Source organism: Rhinatrema bivittatum, chromosome 3, assembly GCF_901001135.1.
Source record: "Rhinatrema bivittatum chromosome 3, aRhiBiv1.1, whole genome shotgun sequence".
NCBI classification, from domain to species: Eukaryota; Metazoa; Chordata; class Amphibia; order Gymnophiona; family Rhinatrematidae; genus Rhinatrema; species Rhinatrema bivittatum.
In genome coordinates, this window is record NC_042617.1 from 535883781 (window position 1) to 535895654 (window position 11874).

Sequence of the window (11874 nt, forward strand, 5' to 3'; positions counted from 1 at the left end):
AGCTTGGACCCGGGGAATGGACACTGTCGACCAAAGGCTTCCAATTTCTAGTAAATTGCTGGGGCCTCCCGGCCATGGATCTACTGACCTCATCTCACAATGCGAAAGTCCCCCGGTTCTTCAGTCACAGACGAGATCAGCACTTCCAAGGGATCAACGCCCTCATCCAGACCTGGTCAGAGGAGGACTTGCTGTGCACCTTCTCTCTCCCCTCCCTGCTGGGCAAGATCATCCACAGGATAGAAAACCACAGAGGTTTAGTCCTCTTAGTGGCCTCGTATTGGTCCAGACTCCTCAGGATGCCACTAGCTCCTTGACGAAGGGCCTTAAGGGTTCTCAATTAGAGTCCTTCTGTTCTCTCTTTAGTCAAGTACATAAGGAGCCGGGTTTTTTTTTTTTTTTTTTTTTTTTAACAGAGTGGACCAAGATGGCAATGGATCAGTAGATGCTTTCCATGGTAAAAGATGGCCACGCCTTAAATTTTGCTCTCCCAGTTCTCGAAGCCTTCATGGTGACTCCATATGCTTTTGGCGCAAAATGCGAAGTGGTGAGATCCACCCTGAAGTGTTATCTTATGGCTGCCATGGCCTGTGTTCTAGAAGGGGAAAGGTGTCAGGACCGTTATTCCATTTATTTTGTGGTCCCCAAAAAGGAGGGGACATTTTGGCCAATCTTGGTTCTCAAGAAGGTGAATGCAGCATTGTGGGGCCTTCACTTTCATATAGAAACTTTCCAGTCCATTATTGCAGAAGTCCAGAAGGGAGAGTTTCTAGCATCAGTGGATCTATTGATCTATCTGCATATCACTATTCAAATAGATCATCAGAAATTCCTCAGGTTTATGGTGGTTGGAGAGCATGTCCAACATTTCTCTCTGCAACAATGGCAAGAGGTAACAGGAAATTGGACTCAGACAGCAACCAACAAGGGCCCTAACTTTGACAGTGTAGGAAACTAAGTAAGGGGGTGACTTGTATGGCTCAGCAGATGCTACTAGTTAGTATAGCGGTGTTTAAAAAAGGATTGGATAAGTTCTTGGAGGAGAAGTCCATTACCTGCTATTAAGTTCACTTAGAGAATAGCCACTGCCATTAGCAATGGTAACATGGAATAGACTTAGTTTTTGGGTACTTGCCAGGTTCTTATGGCCTGGATTGGCCACTGTTGGAAACAGGATGCTGGGCTTGATGGACCCTTGGTCTGACCCAGTATGGCATTTTCTTATGTTCTTAAGCTTGCTGGACAGACTGGATGGACCATTTGGACCCTTTCTGCTGTCATTTTCTCTTTCTATATGTTTATATGTCCAGTTTCAGGCGCTTCCTTTTGGTCTAGCAATGGCACCTCACACTTTTTCCAAGGTCAGGGTAGTGGTGCCAGCAGCACTGTGCAGGGAAAGAATTCTGGTGCTCTTATATTTGGATGATTGGTTAATATGAGTGAAGTCCAGGGAAGCATGTCATTGCTCCGTAAGCAGAGTAGTCAGACTCTTGGAGCAGTTAGGCTGGAAGATCAATTTTGCTAAGAGCAAGCTGGAGCAAGCACAGACTGGAATACTTTGAACTTGCTTTGAAGTTAGATTATGAAAAGTGTTTCCTTACCATGGAGAGAAACTTTAGGCTGCAGGGACAGGTTCAACATTTCATGCAGTTGAGAGTCCCCAGGTTCTGGGATTATCTTCAGGTACTGGATTCCAAGGCTTCTACACTGGATCTGGTTCTTTGATCAGTTCATATATGGCCATTGCAGAGGACTGTTCTTTCTTGTTTGAAAAAGCGGTGACAGAATTTCATTAGGTTGCCCTTTCGGAGAGAGGTGAGATTTGAGTTTGGACTGATGGTTGACAAAGGAAATGGAGTTAGAAATTCTGGATTGGGTTACAGTGATGACAAATGCCAGTCTAAGTGGCTGGGAGGGGCAATCTGTCAAGGTCAAACGGCACAGTGCCAGTGGACTGGCAGAGACCTCCTGGTCCAGCAGTCGTTTGGAGACGAGCAGTAAAAAAAAAAAAGCCTTGTGTTTTCAGCCTCTAGTCAGGAACAGAGCAGTTTGAGTGGTGTTGGACAATGCAACAGCGGTGGCATACATAAATAGGCAGGGAGTAACAAAAAGCTCGGCGGTATCCTTAGAAATGGGGATGTTGCTCAGCAGGGCAAAGCAGAATTTGCAGACACTGTCTGCGTCTCGTGTGGTTGGTGTGAAGATTGTACCGGTGGATTTTTTTGAGCTGGCAAAGGAGGCCTTTGCTCTTATCAAGTGTACATGGAGCTGTTCGCAAGTGGACTTAATGGCATTTCAAGGTACCCTGGTTTTTCAGTTGTAGACAGGAGACAGAATCAGAGGGTCTCGATGCCCTGTTTCAGCTGTGGCCTCTGGGAATTCTTCTGTATGTTTCCCCGAAGCCCTTAATAGGAAGGGCATCAGGGTTTAGTGATTCTGGTGGCTTTAGAGTGATCTGTGGTTTGCGGATCTAGCACATCTCATGGTGGATAGTCCATTACAATTCGGCCATGTCCATGGGCTCCTGTCAGGGTCCAATTTGCTTGGAACAAGCAGATTGCTTCTGTATCATGGCCAGACTTTGAACGGAAAAGATTGAGAGTTAAGTTATTTGGAGGAGATTATTTTGAATTTGTTGCAAGCCCAGAGTAGGTAGACTTCCTTAACATGTGTTCAACATCTAGAAAGTGTTTGAGTCTTGATATCAGGAGTTGGGTTTGGCTCCATTTCAGGCTTTGATTCTGGTCCTTTTTACAGAAGGGTATGCAGAAGGATCTACCCTTGAACTCCCTTAAGGTATGCAGGTAGCAGCAATGTCTTGTTTCAGGGGGAAGTGTAAAGTTAATCTATAGCTTCACATCTGGATGTGGTACAGTTTCTAAAAGGAGTAAAACATTTGTGTCCCCTGATTAGGTATTTGGTTCCTCCATGGAATCTAAATTTGGTCTTGAAAGCTTTGTGCAAACCTCCTTTTCAGCTTTTGCGACAGGCTGCTATTAAGGGTCTTACTCTGAAAATGGTTTGTTTGGTGACAATTTGTTTAGCAAGGCACACTTCTGAATTGCAAGTGCTGTCATGTAGGTATTCTTTCCTTCACTTTTCGGAGGAAGGGGGATTCTATCTGTACGATTCCATCTTTTTTGCCAAAAGTAGTTGCCGCTTTTCATCTCAGTCTATCAAGTTGCTGGATTTCAAGAGACCACAATCTGGTTCTGTGGCGCAGTCTCAGGAGCTCCATGTTCTACATATCAGGAGGTACTTGAAGGTCAATAATGCCTTTCACAGATAGGATTATCTGTCTTGTTTAGTGGTCAACAAAGGGCAGAAGGCTAAGTCCTCTATTGCAAGGTGTACTAAAGAAGTGATTGCAGTGGCTCACGTTTGCAAGGGCTTGGAAGTACCTGGGTGTTTGAGGGCTCATTCAACTAGGACTCAAGTGACTTTCTGGACCAAGTGTCAACTGGTTTTCTCCTCAAGTGATTTGCAGGGCAGCAACCTAGTCATCTCTGCACATCTTTTCCAAGCATTATAGATAGGCTTGGATGTTCACGTTTCAGACACAGCCATGATTGGTGCGAGTGTGCTGCAAGCGAGTCTTTAAGGTTCACACCTAGTGTAGTTTGGGCTTAGGTACATCCTATCCATCTGGTCCATCTGGACTGGTCTGTTGGACAATCAGAAAGGAAAAATTGGTTTTTACCTACTAATTTTATTTCCAGGAATACTAAAAAAAAAACAAAACCAAACAAACCAAATCAAAAAGGTCCAGAGTCCAGCCCTTTGATTCTAAAGATTGCTGTTCTGGATATATGTATATATATTGTCAGGTTCCGTCATTTTATCTCTGTTGTTCAACCCTCTAAGAGGGAGGGGTTTCAAGTTTGAATGTTCAGATGTTGCAGATTCGTGTAATTCCCTTACTCGTTAAAAAAAAAAAAAAGGGGGTTTATTCTTGCATTCTTGGCACAGTAACTTAAGTATCTAGTGTACACTGAAGCTTTAGTTCTGTCTCCATCTGCTAAGGGAGAAAAACCCATCAATTTGGACTGGTCTGTTAGGACTGAAAGAAAATGAGCAGGTAAACAATTTTTACAATTTTGATATTCTGCCAGATTATACTCTGCCTTACCTCCCCCCCCATGCACAATTTTTCAATAAAAAAAACAGTGTTATCCAGCAGGCCTCTGATCATTTTTTATGCAAGGGTCTGTTCTTTTCCTTTTTTCTCTTCTTTCCACTGTCTGCCAGCCGCATGGCAGGCCTTAGTCGCGGTGCAGTCTGGCAGCCTATTACTGTCCCCTATTAAATAAATACTGCACCTGCAGTTCAGTATCTGTGTCCTGACTTTGCTCTGTTTGGTTTTTGTACCTTTGTCAGGTGCCATCAGGACTGACTGAATGCAGCCCGTAGGTCATCCGTGTAGGCTGCTGAACCTGGGGACTCGTCTGAGTTCTACCCAGGCAGGAATTCCATGTCGTTTCACCGATCAATCTGCATCGATGGAGGTTCAGACAATGCAGCTATCGAGAACCACAGTGTACTTGAGGGGGGAAGCTCATTCTCCCCACGTTCAAATGAACTTGTCTCAATGGGCAGGAGCCCTGGATGACGTAGCCTACCCTCCTGCTTGCCGGTGATGGCAGTGCAGTCGCCTTGTGAGAGAGGGTGAGCAGGATTCTGGGCAAGCAGCTTGCTGCCGCATCTTTTGTGCCATGCCCAGAAACAGTTGCCCATACACATCTGTGAGCAGCTCACCATTGATCTGATGCATCAATGTCAGGACCGCTTCGGGGACCAGGACTGCCATTGAGCACCATGGTCGCCCTTGATGCCCTCGAGCTGCGTGACCGCCCCCGAGCTGCGTGACCGCCCTCGATCCCCCCGAGCTGCGTGACCGCCCTCGATGCCCTCGAGCTGCGTGACCGCCCTCGATGCCGTAAGGGCCTTCTGTGCCATAGGCATTTGTGCACCAGAGTCATCGAGCACTTTGGGCCTCGATGTGGCAGAGTAACGGCATTGACCTCTAGTCGGCCATCGAGCACCATGTTCCCCCCTCCATGCCATTGGAGCTGCCCTTGATATCGATGATATCTGTGTCATCAATGCTCAGTGCCATCAGTGTCCTTGGGGCCTTTGAGATCATCGATGCCCTCGATCCCATCGAGTGGCCACTCTCTATGCCATCGGTGTGTGGCCTCAGGGCCGTCGTGATACGGAGCTGCCTCGATACCATAGACACTCTCGATGCTGTCGGGCGTGTTGGCCACCAATGACATTTTGTTGCCGCTGTCGACAATGTCAAGCACCACAGAGGCACTGGAATCGCCATTTAGCGCCCTGTCGTCCCCGAGGCTATCGACCGCCGGGGCTCTTGAGAGTCCTTGAGAGCCATTGAAGCCCTCGCGTGAAAGGGTTTTCGACCTTGAACGGATCAAGCATCGGGATCGCTATTTACTCAAGGCACCCTGGTACGCCGAAACATCCAGGCACAGCAGTCTGGTGCCCTCGAGGCTCCTTGGCGGGGTCCCGACAGGGCACTGAGGGGCATTGTGCTGTCCCATCACTGGCCTACGGCTATTGGGCACAATAGATGCCAGTGATCTCAAGGGCCCTGAGCTGCTGGGGTGGGGGGCATCAGAGGCCCCACCTGGATTTGTGCAGCATCAGTATTAATGAGACTAGTCTCATTAGTCACCATTGACTGTTCCCCTCGGCTCATAGGTGAGCCGAGGGGAATAGTCAATGGTGCTGGCAATCGAGGGTTCCTTTGGGCCCCGATGAGATGTCAAGGCTGCAGAGCATCTGCCTGCAGGTTCCCTTGGCATTCTTGGTACCATTGGCCCATTGATGCCTTCAGGCATCGGGGTCTTAGTCAGTGCTGCTGGGCCATTGAGGTCCGCGGGCATCTATGGCGCTATATATTGTCAAACTGATCAAGATTCAGTAAACTGCAAACAAAGCCCCGGGTGCAGCGTCATTTGGTGCCCTTCATGTGATCCATCATTGGTAAGTGCAAAAGCACCATGGGCCCTACAAGGAAGTACTATGGAATAAAACAATTTTTGCTTTCTGGTGTGAAGAAAAGGCCTCAGAATCTCTCTCCTGCTCAATACAAACTGCTTGATTACCCTATATATTTGTCCGAGTTGGGTCTCAAAATCAACTCAAGAGTATGCCTCAGTTCAATCAGGACCTGTCACCAATATATAGAACGGGTTCTCAACCCAGTACTCAGGACACACTTAGCCAGTCATGTTTTTAGATATCCACAATAAAATTGCATGAGATAGATATGCATGCACTGCCTTATTGTTTGCAAATCTATCTCATAAATATTTATTGTGGCTATCCTGAAAATCTGACTGGCTAAACGGGTCCTGAGAATTGGGTTGATGTAGAAGATAGATCCATCTCTGTACAGCCTGTGATTGGTTCATATGGGGCCTGCTTCATTTGAAGCTTTCCATCATGCCACCTGCTGTTTCTTGGGACCACAACATGGTACTAAAGCAGCTGATGAAAGCTCCCTTTGAGGCACTGTACTGCTGTTACCTGAAGTACTTGACCTGGAAGATAATATTTTTGGTGATAGTGACTTTGGTGTGCAAAGACAGTGACTTCAGGCCAATGTAACTTTTCTACCTTATACTAAATTTTTTCATGATAGGCTGATTCTATGCACCCATGCTAAGGTTTTGCCTAAGATTGTATCAGAATTCCATCTGAACCAGTTTGTCCTTCCAGCATTTTTTCTGAGGCCACATGTCCACCATGGCAAAAAAGCTCTGTACAGTTTTAACTGCAAGACCTTGGCCTTCTTCCTGGAGAGGATTAAAGCCCATTGAAAGTCCACCCAGCTTTTTGTTTCTTTTGACACCAATAAACTGGGGATTGTCATTGCCAAACAAACATGATCCATTTGGCTAGCAGTTTGCCTCTCCTTCTGTTATGTCCAGGTGGGCCTGGATCTGATGGGTCATGTCAAGGTTCATAATATCAGGGCCATGACTGCATCAGAAGCCCCCCACCTAAGATCAGTCTCCATGAAGGAGATCTGCAAGACTGGGACATGGAGTTCTCTTCACAAATTCATGTAGCATTAGTGCTTGGACAGGGTCTTCCGACGAGATAGTAAGTTCTGCTAGTCTTTTCTATGGAATCGCTTTGAAGTTTAAAACCCAACTTCATTCCTCTTATGGCCTACTGTTTTTCTTTCATGCTGTCCCTTTACAAGAAAATAGAAAGAACAAAGACTCACTGCCACCAAAAGCAGTTCTTGTTGTACCTGTTGGCACTGTGCTGGTTTCCCCATTTTTTGTTCGGGGAATTCTATATCTAGGAATTCCCAATTTGTGACTATTGCCATCCCTGGAGAAAGCAAAGTGGATTACCTGTAACAGGTGTTTTCTGAGAATAGCAGGCAGTCAGTCCTAATGAAACCCACATGCCTCAATTTGGAGTTGGATTCCTCAAATAGAGTTAAGAAATTAGACTGATTATATGAAGGGACCCCCCTACTGGATGTGTGGCCAGTCAGGGGCATAGTCTAAGTTTCAGAAACTTTGATATTAAAATTCTAGGCTAGGCTCCATTGGTTGATGTCACACATTTGAGGATTGAAGTCCTGTTGTCCTTGGAGAAACACCTGTTAGAAGTTAACAACTTTGCTATTTCATACTCTATGAAAAAAGGTGATACGTATGAGAAATGTCTAATTCAGATTTTAAGACAGCATCAGGAGCCTCTGCAGTGGCCATTGACAAATCTCATGGCTGCAAGGTTCATGTTTGAAGATTTGCAGGAAATGCTGGCTAATGTGCTGGGCAATGGAAACAAGCTCTTTGGAAACGAGGTAAATAAGAAGTGGATTCAATAAAGGAAAAGGAAAAAAAAAGTTGTCTCCAAGCCAGCTCCGATTTCAGAGCGGCCTTGGATGGAACAGGAAAGCCATTGGGGCTCCTCTTGGGCTCAATGCACGCAAGGTGCACAAGTGTGCACCCCCTTGTGCGCGCCGACCCTGGATTTTATAACATGTGCGCGGAAGCGCACACGTTATAAGATCGGGTGTACATTTGTGCGCACCGGGTAGCACGCACAAATGTACCCACGCGCGCGTAACATTTAAAATCTGCCACCAAGTGTGCAGGGTCTGTGTATTTTAACCCTAGGTATTTAACTGTATCTCTTGTCCAGCTATGCAGTAAATTGGAGAAGAGACTGCTGAGGGGAGGGGATATGATAGATGTCTTTAAAATCATGAGAGGTCTAGAACGGGTAAATGTAAATTGGTTATTTTCTCTTTCAGATAATAGAAGGACTAGGGGGCACGCCATGAAGATAGCATGTGGCACATTTAAAACTAATCAGAGAAAGTTCTTTTTCACTCAACGCACAAATAAGCTCTGGAATTTGTTGCTAGAGGATGTGGTTAGTGCTGTTAGTGTAGCTGGGTTTAAAAAAGGATTGGATAAGTTCTTGGAGGAGAAGTCCACTACCTGCTATTAATCAAGTATACTTAGGGAATAGCCACTGCTATTACTGGCATAAGTAGCGTGGGATAGACTTAGTTTTTGGGTACTTGCCAGGTTCTTGTGGCCTGGATTGGCCACTGTTGGAAACAGGATGCTGGGCTTGATGGACACTTGGTCTGACCCAGCATGGCATGTTCTTATGTTGTATATCTTCTCTGAGGAACTGAGAGAAATTGCAGGTTTGCTTCAGCATCTAATATTCTGCAAATGAGCAGAAAAGTCTTCTTTTCCAGAAAGCTCTGGGATTTCTTTCATGTGATAGAGTTGTGTAATTGATGAACTGCTGTCTTCAGAGAACACATTAAAAGTAATCACATCAAAAGTAATCTCTTCTCCTCTTCCTCCGCCATACCAGTCTTTAGCTTAATACTTGTACACAGTTTTATCATAATTGTTATTCATGTAGTTGATGTTTTACTGGTTACTGGTTTCTGATTACTTTTCATACTATTTCTCTGTTCCTATGCAACCACTTCCCAATTCCTGTTTATTGTAATTCCACCTGCTGTTCTGCTCTAAACTGATATGATGTTGCTACGAATATCGGCATAAAGAAGTTTATAAATAAATAAATAAACATTGGCAAGATTTTGCTGGAATACTGCATCCAATTTTGAGTTCCACACTTCAAGAATAATGTAGAGAAATTAATCTAGATGACAGTTCAAAGATTATTTATATATGGTGGCCTGTGAGAACAGATTGAAGGACTTCATTTATTCAGCCTAGAGAATGAAAAGACTCGGGTGACTTGATAACTTTATTCACATACATAAAAGGGAGTTACAGAAAAATTGAACATCATTATCCTTATATCTCAGCTGGGGGTCAGATAACAAATAATGGGTTAATTTGCACAAGAGGAGGCTTATGTTGGACATTAGGAATATCTTATCTGTAAGAATAGTCCAACACTGGAGCCAAATTGCCTAGAGGGTGATGGAATTGCCAACATTGGAGGCTTTTAAGAAAGTGTTAGGCGATCATTTGTTTGAGATGGTTGTTTATTTTATTTATTTATGGTTATTTATTTTATTTATTTACAAATGGATCCTTCCAGAGGCAAAGCAGTAAACTGAGCAAACTCCTGAAGTCTCTTAGCTAGGATGACCATATGGCTCAATGTCCAGGGAGACAAGCTGAGCCAGTTGTGGTATTATCCTATTGCATATAGGAAGATGTAGTCTTACTTCATTTAAGGAGCTCAATAGGACTATCAGGAATTAATCTATATGCATGGATTGGTATAAAATCAGGACAGACTCAGCTTGCCCCTTCTGTGGGACATAGCCAGTTTACTGTGTGGTTACCTCATTTCTAGCTCTATTTTAGTTATTCTGTTTGTCTTGTATTTTAGGAAGCCAAAAATGTTTTATCTTCTGTCAGCCTACGTGAAAAGGCTGTCAGAGTACCCAGTAGATGGATTCACATTACTTAAACCACTTAGTCGTCAATATTTTTCTCTGACATGGATCCTTTAAATATCAGCTTAGTGTAGCCAGTTTATTGGTGGCTTCCCTTACCAATAAATTATCCAGCCCCTTTTCAAAACAACTGATTGTTATATGTGCAGTACTTTATTTTCTCCTCTTCTTCCCATCCCCAGCTCCTAGATCAGTGTTTAGCTCCTGATACATCTGGCGATGGTACAGGATGTGACAACATGACTTGCATCATTGTCCATTTCAAGCCTCGACATTCTCCAAAAAGCCAACCTGAGGGAAGCAAGCGGAGACTGGAAGAGACAGAGGCAGCAGCCATCAGCAGTGAAAATGGCAAGAAGGCAAAGTGGGACTAGCACTGGATGACAGTCTGAGATGCTGCTACTGTTGCTTCCTGGGGAGCAAAAACTTTGCCATTGTATAATTACCAGACTGTATTTTTTCTTGAAACATGCTGAACTTGAGACTTTTTAAAGTAATTAAAAAAAAAAAAAAAGCGCCTTAGCAAGAGGCCATTGATTTCTCTGTGTCCTGATTGGAGATGAGTAATGAGGTAGGGGAAATCTTTTTCTTTTTTTGGGGTGGGGCGCAGTAGGGAGGAAGGGATTAGAAGAGACATCAATGTTCATGTGTAATCATTCCAAAATCTTGAAATTGTCCACCAGAACAAAGTGTCTGAACATGAAAAATGCTGGTTTGAATTACGAAGGTGGAAGCAGCCAGTTGGGAAGAGTGTGCTGTAGTTCATGATCAGAACAGTAAATATCTCTGAAGTTAATGTATAGAAATAAAGATATTCAGAGTACAGACATTACAGTGCAAACTTGGGTGGCATGCAAGGGTCTTAATTGAGATTGAAAAGTTTTAGAAGATTGGATTTGGGAGGGGTAATTGACCACCTAGTTTTTTATTGATTATATATATATAGAAAGAGACTTGATTTTGATGCCATTTGTGGTTCTGGTGGCAATTGCCACCTTAGTATGGTTTGATTGTTGCCATTTATGTGCCTGGATGCATTTCTTTTCTTAGTGTATAAAATTTTTTGTTTTGGTTTTTTTTTTCCAGGGGAGAGAACTTTTTCCATTGTTAGATTTTAAAATTTGTGAACGCTTATTTAAGGAAACATTTGATTTCTCGTTTTTTTTAATTCTTGTCTTATTCTTACATTGGTATATAGATGTGGCCCCCACTATTTGCTGTTGTACACTTTCAGTCACTTTTTTAAATTTTGGAACTAAAAATCTAAAGGAAAACCATATATTGTCCTCATTTGTATCGGTATTGACAGGACCATCTGTTGCTCTGAGTTGAGATGCATGCTGATTAGAGAAGACACAAATGCACAAGATGCCTGGAATTCAGGGCATTGAGAATGGGCTTTGTGATGTCTGCACAACAAACATTTTGTCTGCTGTGCTGTGAAATTCTACATTTATACTGGCATTATGCTAAACATGGTACACTTATTAGATGGTTTGTACAGGTTATGCAAGAGAGCCAGTTCTAATTAGCCTTGTGATGGCCTAACACAAGAATTGCAGAGCTTGAACACATCTGATCTTGAGAAACTAAGTCCAATAAAAGGTTATAGGTTCCACAGAGAACTGTAAATGATTTTCTTCTAGGTTAATCTTAAAGATAAATTTAGGGTCAAATTAATCCTCACTACTAAAACTTTCAAACATAGTAAAAACAAATGGAGACCCTATTGCACAATTAGCCCACTATTTTTCTTTTTAAAAATATGTTGATGGTCTCTGAAATCAACCAGAGAATAAATTTGACATCTGTGAACAAATATCATATACCATAGTCTGAACTTTTTTTGTGAAATTTTTTTGTTGCAGATAAAAATATACTGACTCTTCATCCACTTTGAACTTCAAGTTTCAAACAAT

At 43.4% G+C, this 11874-nt stretch overlaps 1 protein-coding gene across 1 annotated transcript in view; it reads left to right on the forward strand.

The window, feature by feature from the left end:
• Nucleotides 1-10469, forward strand: part of PPM1G (protein phosphatase, Mg2+/Mn2+ dependent 1G) — a 130202-nt gene extending 119733 nt beyond the window's left edge. Inside the window, exon 10 of the mRNA XM_029596345.1 lies at nucleotides 10138-10469. Within this exon, the coding sequence (XP_029452205.1) occupies nucleotides 10138-10329 (192 nt within the window). The 3' untranslated portion in view covers nucleotides 10330-10469. The remainder of the gene's footprint in view (nucleotides 1-10137) is intronic.
• Nucleotides 10470-11874: the final 1405 nt, after the last annotated feature.